The sequence below is a fragment of the Calypte anna genome, chromosome 7 (genome assembly GCF_003957555.1).
Source record: "Calypte anna isolate BGI_N300 chromosome 7, bCalAnn1_v1.p, whole genome shotgun sequence".
Classification (NCBI taxonomy): domain Eukaryota; kingdom Metazoa; phylum Chordata; class Aves; order Apodiformes; family Trochilidae; genus Calypte; species Calypte anna.
In genome coordinates, this window is record NC_044253.1 from 16,206,414 (window position 1) to 16,220,310 (window position 13,897).

General features: G+C 54.2%; 1 protein-coding gene across 1 annotated transcript; it reads right to left on the reverse strand.

Moving 5' to 3' along the window:
- Positions 1-2,057: 2,057 nt before the first annotated feature.
- On the reverse strand, positions 2,058-10,914 carry LOC103531393 (motor neuron and pancreas homeobox protein 1). Its single transcript, XM_008497037.1, has 3 exons — positions 10,479-10,914; positions 2,952-3,112; positions 2,058-2,375 (listed from the first exon to the last, which is right to left on the reverse strand). Exons 1-3 carry the CDS (start codon positions 10,912-10,914, stop codon positions 2,058-2,060), a joined length of 915 nt encoding a protein of 304 aa, XP_008495259.1.
- Positions 10,915-13,897: the final 2,983 nt, after the last annotated feature.

Genomic DNA, 13,897 nt, shown 5'->3' on the forward strand with positions numbered 1-13,897 from the left:
CCCATCCATCACTTTAATGGTTGTACTCTGGAAATTAAACCTGTCACAGCCCATCAAGGTGAACATTTTAAGTTTGTGACATCCCTCCAGCTCCCCTCCTCCTTCCTGGCATTCTTTTTTGTTGATGCTTTCCTTCTCTCCTTTTTTTCTTTGTCCTCAGATCTCTGTGCCTCCTAGGCCACCCCTACCCAGTGTGTTCAGCTCCAGCCTGTGGTCCTCTCTGTGCTCTGCTGCTGCCAGCTGACCAGGCTGTACTCAAGATGGTAGTCTTTGGTCCTGAAGCTCCTGCAGCTGTGGGCTGGCATCTGGCCCTGTGTGTCTGCTGGGGGGGATACAGTTCCCCTGGGGCAATGAGTCTCTCCTGCTCTTCTGCCCTGTGGGACAATGGTGGGGAATTGGGTACCACTCTTCCCTTCTCCTGCCCCCTCTTCCTCCTTTTCTTCCTTGTCTTTTTTCCACCCTTTCCCACATTTATTCCTCTCCTGTTCCATGTTACACGCAACCATTGCAACCTGGCACTTGGCCCCTATCCTGGATCACATCTCCCCCTTGGAGCAAGGGCTGCACTCTCCCAACAGTCAGAGCTCCCCCATGGGCAATGCCATGAGTCTGTACACCTATGTGGGTGGTGAAGCCCTGGGTTTGGTTGCCTGGGGACAGGACAACTGGGCACTGAGGATACCACACACCCAGGGGGAAGCTGCTGAGCTGTGAGCAGCCACTGTGGGTCACTGCTACTCCACACAAGACCATTGTCTGTCCATGCATGCATGCATGCTTGCATCCACTCACCCACACACATATCCATCCAGCCATCCATCCAGCCATCCATCCATTCCCATGCCCTTCTCTCCTATCATCCACTGCCCCTCTCCACACCTCCACAGCAGATCCCAGATGCAGGCAGCTCTCCCAGCCACCCCCAGGCAGGCACAAGGATAATAGAGTAGGGAACAGCAGGATGTGAGGCAGGAAAGAGACACCACAGACACTGTGGGAATTGCAGGACTGGTCCTACTGCCTGCATGGCCACCTCATTATCCACAAAGGATAATGGGATTATCCCCATAAACTATGCAGGAGGTATAGGAATTCTATAGGGCCTACCAGGACCCTCCAGCATCCTTGGGACAAGGGCAGCCTAACCTCACTGAGAGAGGTGAGGGCTTAACCCAAGTGTTTCTAGGGGAGTGTCAGAGGGTGTCAGTTGTCATCCTGCTACCAGAGGTTGATTTTAACCCATCTAGAATGAGTAGGGTCCCAAAAGGATCATGGAATGGGCCCAAAAAGCATCTGTGTTGGATTTAAATATTGCCATGAGAAAAGTGAGGGTCACCACAGCATCGAGCCCTCACAACAGCCTGAACACCTAAACACAACAGGGCTCCATCTCACCTCACTAGGCCAGCACTATACCAACACAACCAGGCTGATTGCAACAGGAAAAAAACCCTGCATTAGCTGATTAATCAGCTCTGTGTTGCAGGACAGCCTAATTTTTGCTCAGCAAAGCACAGTACCCAACATGGATTCCATGTGGTGGCAGGTTAGACATGGTTAGTAATGCATCCTGGGCATCCTCCTTCCCAGCTCTTTGTGCTGACAAGGAAAAGGGCAGCTGGCATCATGCAGGGATGTGTTGCTCCAGGCAGCATCCTATCTGCAGGGAAGGGGAAGTGCACAGTTGAATGAAGGTCTGGGGTCTCTCCCCTCCAGCTGTGCCAACAGGCTGCCAGCTGTGCCGATCTGCTGTCCCCACCCTGCTCCCCAGGGACCCCATCAGGGCAGCGTAGTGGCAGGAAGGGGGCACAGCCTCCCACCCCCTAAGGAAGAGCACAGGCATCCAGATAACAGCTTTATAGGGGAAGGATGTGGGGACTCCCCCAGTACACACAGAGGTATAATTACAAGTTAAATAGAATCCAAACAAACATAAGTTAAAGGGGAGCAGGTGCCCTGCAACCCCCACCACTCCACCCGGGTACAGTCTGTCTGTCAGTAAAGAGACTCTCAACACCGGAACCTGGGTCCTCTTCTGGGCTGGCTCCATCCACCTTTCACAACACAGAGTTGATTTTCCTCTCCATGGCACCTGTCTCCTCCTCCTCCTCTTCTTCTTCCTCCTCACCACCCGAGCAGGAGGAGTCAGGGCTGTAGCCCAGTTCGGTGGTGCTGCGGTGCAGGAAGCCTGAGCCAGGGCTGTGCCCCATGAACTTGGGGCTCTCAGTAGTTTGTCCCTGAGGCTCACTGGGCAGCAGCTTCTCACAGGCTTTGCTGAGCCCTTGTTGCTTCTCAGCATCTGCCTGGGCCCCCTGCTCCTTGGCTTTGCGGCTCCGCTTCCACTTCATGCGTCGGTTCTGGAACCAAATCTTCACCTGCCAAGAGACAGCCCCCAGGGGAGAGCGTGCCCCCCCTGCCCCATCCTGCCCCTATTCACAGCCTCACTTTCCCTGAATGAAAGGTCCCTCCAGAGCCTCTTTGTTGTAGGGTCTGTGAGGAGGCTTAGGATGTCACCGGGAGAGAAATATATGGAGAGCTGCTCTCTTGCCCCTGCCCAGCTTCCTTGGTGAGGGGTCAGGGACAGAGGGGACAAGCTATCTCCCAGGATGCCCAAGGATGTGCACTGGAACATTAAAAGAGGAGTTTTAGTTCCACAAAAGGCTCTCTCCCACAGTGCAGGGAGGGATGGGAATGCTCTGAAATCTAAGATGGGGTGCTGGTGAAAAGAAGATCAGTATTTCTACGGGCCCTTCACAAGAGCCCACCAGTCAGGTCTCTGCAGAAGATGCCCTGAGAAAGGGTGCTGATGTGGGCAGTGGGGTGTGGGACAGATGACAACCAAAGGAGAGGCACCAGCACTGCCCATGACTGACTTCCCACACTGCAGAGCAGCCCCCACCTCCCTGGAAGCCAGATGGTGCCATCCTCCATTCCCCCCAGGACCAAGGTACCTGTGTCTCTGTGAGCATCAGCGATGTGGCTACCTCAAAGCGCTTGGGTCTGGACAGGTACTTGTTGAGCTTGAACTGGTTCTCCAGCTCCAGGAGCTGCTGGCTGGTGAAGGCTGTGCGGGGTCGACGGCACTTCCCCATCAAGCCAGACTGGGGAGCAGCTGTAGGGCAGAGAGGAGGCATGGTTCAGGGGATAGTGAGAGTGGGGGCTGCAGGGGACATCCCCTTTGCAAGCCTGACATGAGAAGGAAGGTGAGTGTCTCTTTTGTCATCTCCCACCCCAATAACAGCTTTATTGCCTGGCTGATAGGAATCAGTGAGATACGTTATCAGCCCCTCGGTGTGCAACTGGGATTAGTCCTGTGACTGAAATTAAACCTCCTTTCTTCATTGCTGGGATGCACAGGTGGCTGCCCAACTGCCAGGGGCTGTGGGGCTGGGGCTGCCTGGGAGCCCCATTATCTCACCCTCAGCCCTTGAAGGCAGCGCAGTGCTGAATCAGGAGGCAGCAGGAACAAAGGGGCCTTTGAGAGTTCAGCGTGGGGTGGCTGCCGTGCCGTGTTTGATCCCCGCTTATCTCCTCTCCGCTGGCTTTATTGTCCCCCCAGGGTTCAGCTTTTACTGCTTCTCCCAGCAGCGCAACGGCAATGAAACCCAGAGGTTTGCAGCTGGGAGTAAAGTACTGGGGTGGCACTGGTAGGGGGGCATTAGCGGGAAAGGTCCTTGGTATGTCCCCACCGCTGTGTCTCAGGAGCTGAGATGGAGCATCGTGGCCCCAGAGCCGTGCCCTGCTTGGCGAGGGTTGCTCCAGATCACCCGCTTTACAAGGCGTGGGAGCACTATCCACATTATCTTCTGCAGATTCCAGCTTTGATCCAGACCTGCCCATCTTCCCAAGTGTCCACCGAATCTTTCACAAACACATCAGTGACACATGAGGCAGGAATTTATGAAGGAGGCATTAGTTGATCGTGATCCGGGGTTGATCACAAGTACCTGGATGCTGGGTGGGACAGGTCAGATGGGTTGGGCTGGGGTTCTACAAACTGCTGGTGGAAGCAGAGATGGACATGACTCCTCCTTCACCTGCAGCCCCACAGTGCCAGGAGAGACAGCCTGTGGGACCCAGCTTGCAGCACCTGGCTAGTTAAACTAGGGACTGATCAGAGGCATGCAGTGCTGATGGCTCTGACACACATGGTGCATTATTTTGCACACAAAACACATTCAAGTATAAAACCAAATGAGAGGCCCAAAGGATTGTCGGTACAAATACAAATGTCAGATGAAAGATGGCTCAGCTCTGCAGAGCTCAACTGTAGTCTGAACTCTGGCTGGCTGTGGATGCTCTGGCTGTGTAAACCTTGGCAGAGATGTGGAACTAAATGGACCCAGGAAGACTACCTCCTGCTAAGGAAAGGAGGTGCCACGGGGACCAGCATCTGCAAAGATGGGGCAGCCTAAGCTAACAATCCTAGCAGCTCCTCAGCTGGGGCAGGGATGAGAGGGGTGGGAGCTGGCCAGAGATGCATCAGAAAGAACCAGAGAGGAAACTTGTTCAGTCAGTGTCAGTGGGAATTTTGAAAAAGCCCCAGGCAGCATCTGGCAGCTCAAGGGCTCCATCACCCAGTAATCCCCCTTGGCTGCCAGAAACTGGAGGGTCAACTGGGGCACATGATGCCTCAGTCCCTCCCTGATGTGGCGGCTGCACTGTGCGGGCTGGAAGGGTCCCTCTGAATAGGTCCTTTTATGGGTATGGTGTATAACAGATGTTTTGGGGAAAGAGGAGGGAAGAGCTTGTGCCCATACCCCAGCATCCAGTAATCCTGGATATCTGAGTTTTTAGAGACACAGGCTTTTTTGACAGGGTTGAAGAAATACCATATTCCCAGTCTGAATTCTCCACCCTAGGGGAGAGCCCAGGGTTCAACTACTAGGGCACTGCATCCTGGCTCTGGGGAGCACAGAAATCCTTCAGACCACCCTAAACGGCTCTCTGTGCCCCTTCCTGCAAGGCCAGATGTGGCCAGACTAAAGACAGATGTGAGAAAAGTGGAGACACAGAAGTGAGTCTCAACCCCAAAAAGCAGGGGGGAGTTTGGTCTGTCCAGCCTCAGAGGAGACTGGAAGGCAGCTGGCTTTAACAACACCCCCCAGGGCACCCCTGGGTAAGGTGAGGGTGAGATGCTGAGGACAGCTTGGTCTAGCAGAGAAAAGAAGAACAGAAAGTTTGCCCAAAAGCTAAATAAATCCAAACAGAACATATCCCAAATAACAGCCAATGAAGGGGACTGACTGCCAGAGCGAAGTCTCTCTGCCAGCCCCAGTTCACAGTGTCTCCAATTCAGACTCTCGGTGCAGTAGTATCCGTTACAAAACTTGTACAGACTACCCTGGAAACCCACCCTGCCTCCTGCCCCAGTGCTGAAAAAGAATCCCACCTTCCAAACCCTGTGGTGTTGCCATAAATTTCAAGCACCCTCAGACCAAAGCCACCCAGGTATGTGACCTCCTCTGACAATACACCCTTCAGCAGCATCACCCCTGCTCCACACTGTGGCTTGTTTGGGATTTTGCAGGCAGATGAGATGGGGTGAGCCCAAACTTACATAGCCCTAATGTCCACCTGAGCTTCGTCCAGCCACAAAGGGCAGCTCAGGGCAGACCCAAGCCACCAATGTCCCTGGGCCTCAGATCAGCTGTCAGCTTCACTGAAGAGCCCTTGCTCCTCTGCAGGGGGAGAACACAGAGGGAAGAGAGTCTGCAGTCTCTCACTGGGGAAGAAGCAAAAGGAATAGGAGGAAGTAGAGTCTGATGGTATGAGGTAGGTTCAAGTTTCCAATGTAAAGAGGAAATGATGGCTTGTGGCTGATGACAGCTCCAGCCTACCCTGTCAGTGTGGTTGGTGAAGTCCTGTCCTCCCCCATCCTGTGGCAGGCTGTCACATGGACATGGGCAACATCCTTCCAAGGGATATGCAGGGCCCATCCCCAGAGGGCTCACCTCCCCTGTCTCTGCCAGTTGACCTATCAATCTATCCCCAACACAACCACAATCCCACAAAAAGAGTTAACTTTTGCAAAGATTTTCCCAGCTATCCATCTTCTATCAGAAGGCCAGTGACTGTCTCAGCATCTCACCTTTGCTCGTCAAAGGATTTCCTATCTGCCAGCCGTTCTACATCTAGGATCAGAGCTTTTCTCAACAGTCCTTCAGCCTGGCAGGGCTCAGACGCCCTGGTGAGGGACTGGCATTTGGCTGCAATAAGTTGCTTGGCCTAGAGCTGGGAATGGCCACTGAATCTGAGACCAGGAGCCCTACAAGGCAGTTGCCTCCTGGATAATTAGATAAAGCTTATAAAGGATTGTTGGTTTATTTGATGCAGTTCTGTCTACTTGATAACAAGGGTAATCCTAGGTTGAGATTAACTTGCTTGGTTTTAATTTGGTTTGTTTACCTATAGTTCACTTAACTTTGTGGGCTAGTAGATAAAAGAGAGGAAATTAGTACCCTTTCTGCTTTGGAGGTGTTTCTCCAGATGTCAGGGCTGGGAGGAGAGGTCGTCTTGTTGGCATCAGAGTTACCACCAGAGGCTTCTCCTAGCCTGCCAGTAGCCTTGACCACTGTCCATGGGGTAGCATGTGTAAGGGTACCTGCTACCTCCCCTAGCCCTTTGGTCGTTCCACCATTGACCCATGATTGCCACTTGCCAGCTGTTTTCCAGCCTGTTTCCTGCTAATACCGGATCACTGTGCACACACAGAGACTTGGAAGGCATTGCTTTCTGAGGCCGTTTGGTCTGACTTTCCTTGCCTGCTGTCCTAGCCCAGCACAGCCCATCAGGTAACCCTCCACCACTACAGGCAGGATCTGGTCTGGGCAGATGTCCCAGGAAAGCTGCCTGAGTACCAGGTCCCAGAGAGAAATCCTCCTCTATTCCTGAGAGCCTGCAGCTGTGTCACTGCTTTCTGCTCCTACAACTCTCCTCTGTCACAGATCTTTACACTTGGCTCCCACTGCATTTCCATGATAGCCAGGGCAAATAAATCACAGCTCCCAGAAATACTGACAGGCATGGCACACCGGTGCCAACACTTGCCCTGTGCAATCCAGGAGCTGTTTGAAGCTCCAGGACAAGGCCCCAGGCTGGGAGCAGCAGAGGTTGGGTGGGCAGCATCCCTGCCTGCTCCCACACGCAGGCCTTCCTGCCCAGACCTCTCACTCTGCATTGCAGCAGACAGGTGCTGGCTGTGGCTCCAGAGATTGATAGGGAGGAAAGCACAGCCCCTGCTTTCATCATAGCAGAAGCACTTCTCCAAACAATCCCAGCACTCAAGCCCAGACCAGGTCCCTAAGGGTGCCCATGGCCTCAGACCATCACCCAGCATCCTACATCCCCCATACACAAGTGAGAGCAGGGTGAGCATGTGTGATGCATACCTGCAAAGCTTGAGGCTTCAGTTCAGAGGCTGCCCTGCTGCTTTCCCCACCCTGACTGTCTCCAGGAGACCAAACCAGACCATCCCTGCAAAATACCTCTACATAAGCAACTAAAGAAGGAATTAATGATTTAGTCCTGGAATCTTCCATAAATAAAACAAAAGGGTCACCTCTCTCTGGATTGCCCCAAAACATGTTCTAAGAGGGGGCATGTCTTCAGATCCCAAATATCTGCACACTGCTAGCCAGAGAGTTAAACATGATCATCAGCATAGACACTTCTGCTCTGTCTCTCTGGAAATCTGATCCAGGCATGTCTGTCTGTCTAGGCTGGATGTTGGGACAGGGCACCCAGGAGCTGGGAACCAGAGGCATCCCAGAAGTCCTGGTGAGAACAGTCAGAGGCTCAGATAAATGAGGAAGGGCTAGGCAGGTAGTATGTCCTAGACAAGTCCCCCTTCCTGTTTCTGCCACTGTCTCTGTCCCCACACCACAGCCAGCACACTGGGGCAATATGAGCCCAGACACAAGCACAGCATGCAGCTTGGGATGGTCCTGGTGACTACAGAGGCAAGGCATGCTGCAAAGGGATCTGCTTTTGGAACTTGATGTGCGCCCATAGCAGGAAAGGCTGAGGACACACTTGAGAACTCAAATGCTCCAAACAGATTGAAACAAGGACCTGAAAATGGATGAGGAATAGGGTTTGATGAGAGAATCCACACAGCAGTGAGAATAAAACAAAACAAGGATCAGGGAAGCAGGGCCCCAGGAGAACAAGTGTGGAAAGAATAGGCTCCAGGCTAAGCATAATTCCCCCAATTCAGAAGTGTTGTTCATAGGAGGTACAGGCAGGTAGAGCAGCAGTGAACACATAACTTCTCATTCTCCTGCTGCAGGGAGGCTCAGGCTCTGCCTCCATCTTTGTGTCTGTGTTTTGAGAGTGGAAGACATTTGGAAGGAGTTTAGAGGATAACCCTGAAAGCAGTCAGGATGAAAACCCACCTCAGAGGAGATAGAAGCATCCAGGTTGTGTAGTGAGGGAAAGAGAAACCTGAAAGGGCCCTACAGAGCATCCTGATGGACAGGCCAGGCAAGCAAAGAGAGTGGAGAGTAATTTGCTATGCTTGGTGTGACAAATCTTGGGAGCAAACTGGAGCAAGAGAAGTTTCACAGCAGGAAAATTACTGACACTTTAAAACAGAGCTTGGGGACAGACAATACCCACTGCAAAGGGCTCCCCAGAACTGAGAGCAAGTATCTTTAATTGAAAATATGGATTGGAGAAGGGGTTACAGGTTTTAAAATCTTCAGTTTCAGTCTCATTCTTGTTGCATCTCCGTGTATGTCCTTTGCCTCTGTCCTGCTTTGGGTTCTTCAGGGCCAAATCCAGCAGGTCTTGGGTCAGAGACTGCTTTTCTTCCTCCTGAGTTATCCCAGGAACCCAACCTAGTGCTCCCCACAAGATCCATTGAAATGCTGTTCTTATACATCCTACAGCAGCCCAAAAGCTATCTCCAGAAGCTGTTCTCATGCCAAACACAGTTTTGGAGACAACTTGCTTTGGAGCAGATCCTACACTTAAGAGGGATGGGGCTGATGCACAAAGGCAAATTTGATGCCCAAATATCTCTACACTACCCCAGCCAGAAGATGCACTTGGGGCTGCAGGGGCAGGTACAGTGGCATAAACCCACTTTGGTGAAACACAGCTCTGCATGAAGCTACCAGTATGCTGAGATACACTGACAGACCCAGACCCTGCAAGGACAACATGGCCTCTGCAGAGGAGCAAGAAGGCATTTTACCACACAATAAACAGAATTTTTTTTTCACTTGTTCTTAATTATTGAAAATTCCCCATGGGCTGTAGCACGGGGGGCTTATTCTACTCCCCTAGGGGACAGCTTCATAGCTGGACCTAGACTATAGTCCAGAGAGGGGGAGACAGCCCAGGGGAAGGAACAGCTCTTTTCCCTTCAACCTGCCCAAGTGTAATTCGAGGAAGGAGCAACGAGTAAGATGTTTTATGTTAATTCTCCACTTTTGCATCCAACCAATTTATTAAAGGACTCATCCAGGTTTGTGTTTTTTTTTTTCTTAGTAAGTGTGGTCCCAGGTTATTAAGACTAATAGAGCTAGTAAACCCATATACTCAGCCAGAGGGTTATTAACAAGCCACTCTTGGTTTATTCTTTGTGATGACCCCACACTCACTGTAAGCATAGGGCAGGGTCCGGATCACACTGCCAGGAGTACTGGGGAAAGCCCCCGGTACGGCAAGAGCCTAGAATTGGTGCTTGTGCCTCCCATGCTCTACATTTCAGTGCGGAACACGGTGCCTGCCCGCAGCCCTGGCCTTGCCCATCGTGCAAAGGGGATGCGCACGGAGTGGGTACTCTCCCTGCACGAACGGAGGGACCAGGGCTGGGCTGCACCCCGACTCCCGCGGTTCTTGTCGGCACCAGGCTCACTGGCCCCGCGGAGCCGCTCCTCGCCTCCACGACCCAGCGTTCCATCCTTTCCTCTGGCCCTGCCCGGGGACCGTAGAGGGTCGTGCATCCCTCCGAGTCTTAGCCACGGGGCGGGAGAGACCCGAACGGGTTCGTTCCTAACTGCACTGTGGGAGATATATTCGTTTCCCTGTGCCGGTTCCAGCCGCCGCTTCTTTATTTTCGTTTCCATCCCGCCGTGGCGGAGCCAAGCGAGCCCCGGAGCTGTATTGCCGGAGCGGCAGCTGGAGTCGGCCGAGCTGGCCCAGCCCGGGAGCGGCTCTGCTCTGCCGGTATCGGGAAGGGCAGTGCCTCTCGGGGCCGTCCCGCAGCACCGGTGGGGAGTAAGGTGAGATTTTTGCCTTTGAGATTGTGTTTCTGAAGCCCTTGGAGGTCTCCACGCCCCAAGGAGTCTTACACGCCCTTTCCCCCCCCCCCCAAAAAAAAAACCCATCAGTGGGACCCCCAGACCTGCCCTGACTGGGGAACGGGTCTGGGAGCGCATTGGGGTCAGCCCCGAGAGGATCCGCACCCCGCTGTCCCGGTAGTTTAAAGAGGAGAGAGCAGTGTCCTGCCCGACGGCAGGGTTACTCACCGTGGTAGTCGGAGAGCCTCGGCACCAGCATTCCGGCTCGGATCCAGTGCTCCAGAGGGAAGGAGCTGGCCACGGCCGCCTTCAGGTGCTCCGCGCCGGGCGCCGGCAGGTGGGGGATGCCGGTGTAAGCGAAAGCGGGGTGCTGTCCCCCCAGGGCCGGGAGCGGGTACATGGCGGGCGGGTAGAGAGCAGGCAAGGTACCGAGCCCGGGGCCGGGGAGGTGCAACAAACTGGGTTTGGGAACGAAACCGGCCGGGGCGAGGGGCGCGGCGGCCGAGGGTACTCGAGGCGAGGGAGTGTCGCAGCGCCCGGCGGGGCCGGGGCTCGCTGCGGGGCTCCGGGTGCTCAGCGCCGGCGGCGAAGCGCTCCGCGACGGCTCATCAGCCAGGAGCGCCTCAATGCGGAAGTTTTGGGACTTCTCCATGGGCTTGTGCATGGCCCTGCCCCTTACAGAGCCGCCGGGCCCCCCGGCACCCCGTCGCTTCCCTGCCAGGGCACGGCACGGCACAGCCCGGCCCGGCAGCCCCGGGCCAGCCCCGGCACCGTCTGGCATCCACCCGCGGGGCCCCGCCGCGCTCCGCGCCGCGCTCCGCACCCCGCTCCGCGGGGCTGCCCTCCGGGGCAGCCCTCCTCTGCGCTCCCCCTCCCGGGCACTCACTCGCCCGCCGGCACCGGGGGGGTTTTAACGCCCCCTCCACCTGTCCCTGCTCCCCATTGGCTCCGCGCCGGTCCCCCGCCCCGTCAGCCCGGCCTGCCTCCCCGCAGGGCTCCTCCGGCTTCCTCATATCCCGACCACAGCAGCACTCAGGGACCTGAAGCTGACTTCTCCGTCCCTTTCCCAGCCTTCCACTAGAACAGGTTGCTCACAGCCCCATGCAGCCTGGCCTTGAACACTTCCAGGGAGAGGGCAGCCACAGCCTCTCTCTCACCATCCTCACAGGAAAGAATTTCTTCCTAATATCTAACCTAAATCTACCCTCTTTCAATTTAAAATCGTTCCCCTAGATCATATCAATACATACCTTTCTAAAAAGTTCCTCTCTAGCTCCCCAGTGGGCCCCCCCTCAGGTATGGGAATCATCCTGATCCAAAGCCAATCCTGTTTTTCCCAGAGACCCTCAATGGATAGCGGGTCTGTGGCTGCAGCAGCTGGAGATGTGGAGAGATTGGACAGACATTGGCACATGTAGACAAAACTCTCCAGAGATTTAGTGTTGCCCTGGCTCTGTGGGACTCCCAGACACCTTGGGGGGAAGAGCACCCAGCTGGGAGGGCAGGCAAGTTAACCACTCACTGGAAGGCTCCTCCATATCCCATGCACCAAGGATCACCAGCAGTGCCCAGCAGTGCCATTTCCTGTTGCACCATTCCAGTGCATGGACATCAGTGGAGCCCTTGCACATGTCACCCCACTGCAGGAAGCTCTGAAGGTCCCACATGTGGAACAATTTCTTTCTTCAGTTGCCTAGCCCAGTGCCCACGAGCTTCACTGGGGGGCCTCAAGTCCTTGTGTGGGAACAGACACACAACAGCCTTGTTCCAGCTGCCTCCCTGGGAAAGAGGAGGGCAGGAATCAGCTCCATGGAAAACCCAGAGCTGGATTTGCTCACAAGGGGCTTTGGGGTGGATGTCACCCCACAGTGACAAATCTTATGTAGACAGAGGGTACTAAAGGTGGAATAGTGTCCCTTTCCACCCCCAGAACCCCTCTGGCTGCTGATATACCCTCTCTCTACCATCAGGGAGGCTGCAGGACTCTTCTCCCCGACAAAATCCATACCTCTCTGCTTTCCTAGGAGAAAAAACAAAATCCCTGGCAAGCAAAAAAATTTCAAGCCCTTTCCCTCTTCCTACATGCAAGTAGCCAGCCCTGCCAAGCAGCTGGCAAGCATGGGTAGGATTATATTTGGGGCAGAATGGGGCAGCCTGGCACCCAAGCACAGGAGAAAACTGCAACAAATATCAGGGAACAGGGGGTTACAGCAGCAGAAGGACAACTCCTGTGCTGTGGGTCAACAGCCTGCTCTGGTGACAGTGGCAAGGGAAGAGCCACCACTTTTTTACCTGAGTCCCCAGGATTGGCCTCAAGGACTGTAATGGCTTCTCAGCTTTTCACAGGGAACATTCCTCAACACAAGGGGCAGAAATTGGCATTGGGGCACAACACAGAATTCAACACCACAGTGAACACCATGGGGTAGAAGACAGGCAGGTACATAGCCCAGGAGAGCCTGGGTGACCCCTGCCAAGCAGAGAGACTATCTGCTTGGAATGTGGGAGGCTTGAGTGAGGCTCATATGGGGATCTGGGTCACAGCACCAAGCCTTACCATCCTCATGGAAGTCCCCTGCACTGCCCAAAGAGACTCTCCAAAGACAAGCAGCTCCTCCAAGGATCATCAGCTCAGGTTGGTGCCCAATTCACAGATCCCAGGTTGATGTGAATATAAGCATTCAAGCTGAAGCCTTTGAATTGCACAAGAAAGAAGTATGCAGACACCAGCCATAAAACTTGGGTGGAAACATCCCCAAAAAGAAATCTAGGAAGATGATGGAAAGGGTTCCCTCTGCCAGGCGAGTCAAACCCAGACACCAAGACCATGCAAGGGGGTTGTCTAGGGCTGGAGGAGTGGCACACAGCTCATGATGTGCAAGGCAGAGAGAGCCAGAGCCTAGGGCTGTGCAATGGATAGTTGCACCAGCCTGTGACCCACAGAAGGGGCGGGATGCAGGCAGTGATAGATGCCAGGGTGCTGATGAGTTCACAGTCTTTGGGGTCATTAATCAGATCAGAGCTGGATTAAGGTGTCTGAGGTCTGATTAGCTTCATTTCCCGCCTCAGGAAGGAGGGAACTCTCTTCCCCATCCATCAGGTCCTCTGATGACAGCTCACCTGGTTGCTAACTAGATCTGAGGACTGTAATAAGTGAACATTACTGTGGCCTGGCCCCTTACCTCTGCCCAGCATCCTTCCTCCACAGAAGGGTCTCTACAGAAGATCTAAGGCAACCCCAAACAACAGCTACAGGTAGCAGACCCCTCGATATCAGCCAGAGAGACAACTTGTTCCCATAGCCTGGGAGTGCAGGGCAGTATAGACTGGAGCTGCCTCAGGAAACCACCCCAGTTCATGAGGAGGTGGAGTTTAAGGGGAAATGTAACCCTGTGAGTAACCCTGTGCTGTTACCCCATGGCCTCCTCTGCTTTACCTAGAGCCCCTGCAAATGTCACCAGCTCTGTGAAACAGTCCAGGAAACACCACCTTGCTGATGTGGATGATCTTGGGCACATGCAGAACAGATCTCCTCACCCCCATACAGAGCTAGATGGACCATCTCAAAGCCCTGAGCCAGCCAGGGTGCTTCTCCCGTCTCACATCCCTTGCAGGCTCAAACCCACCCCACCCACACACCCACACCT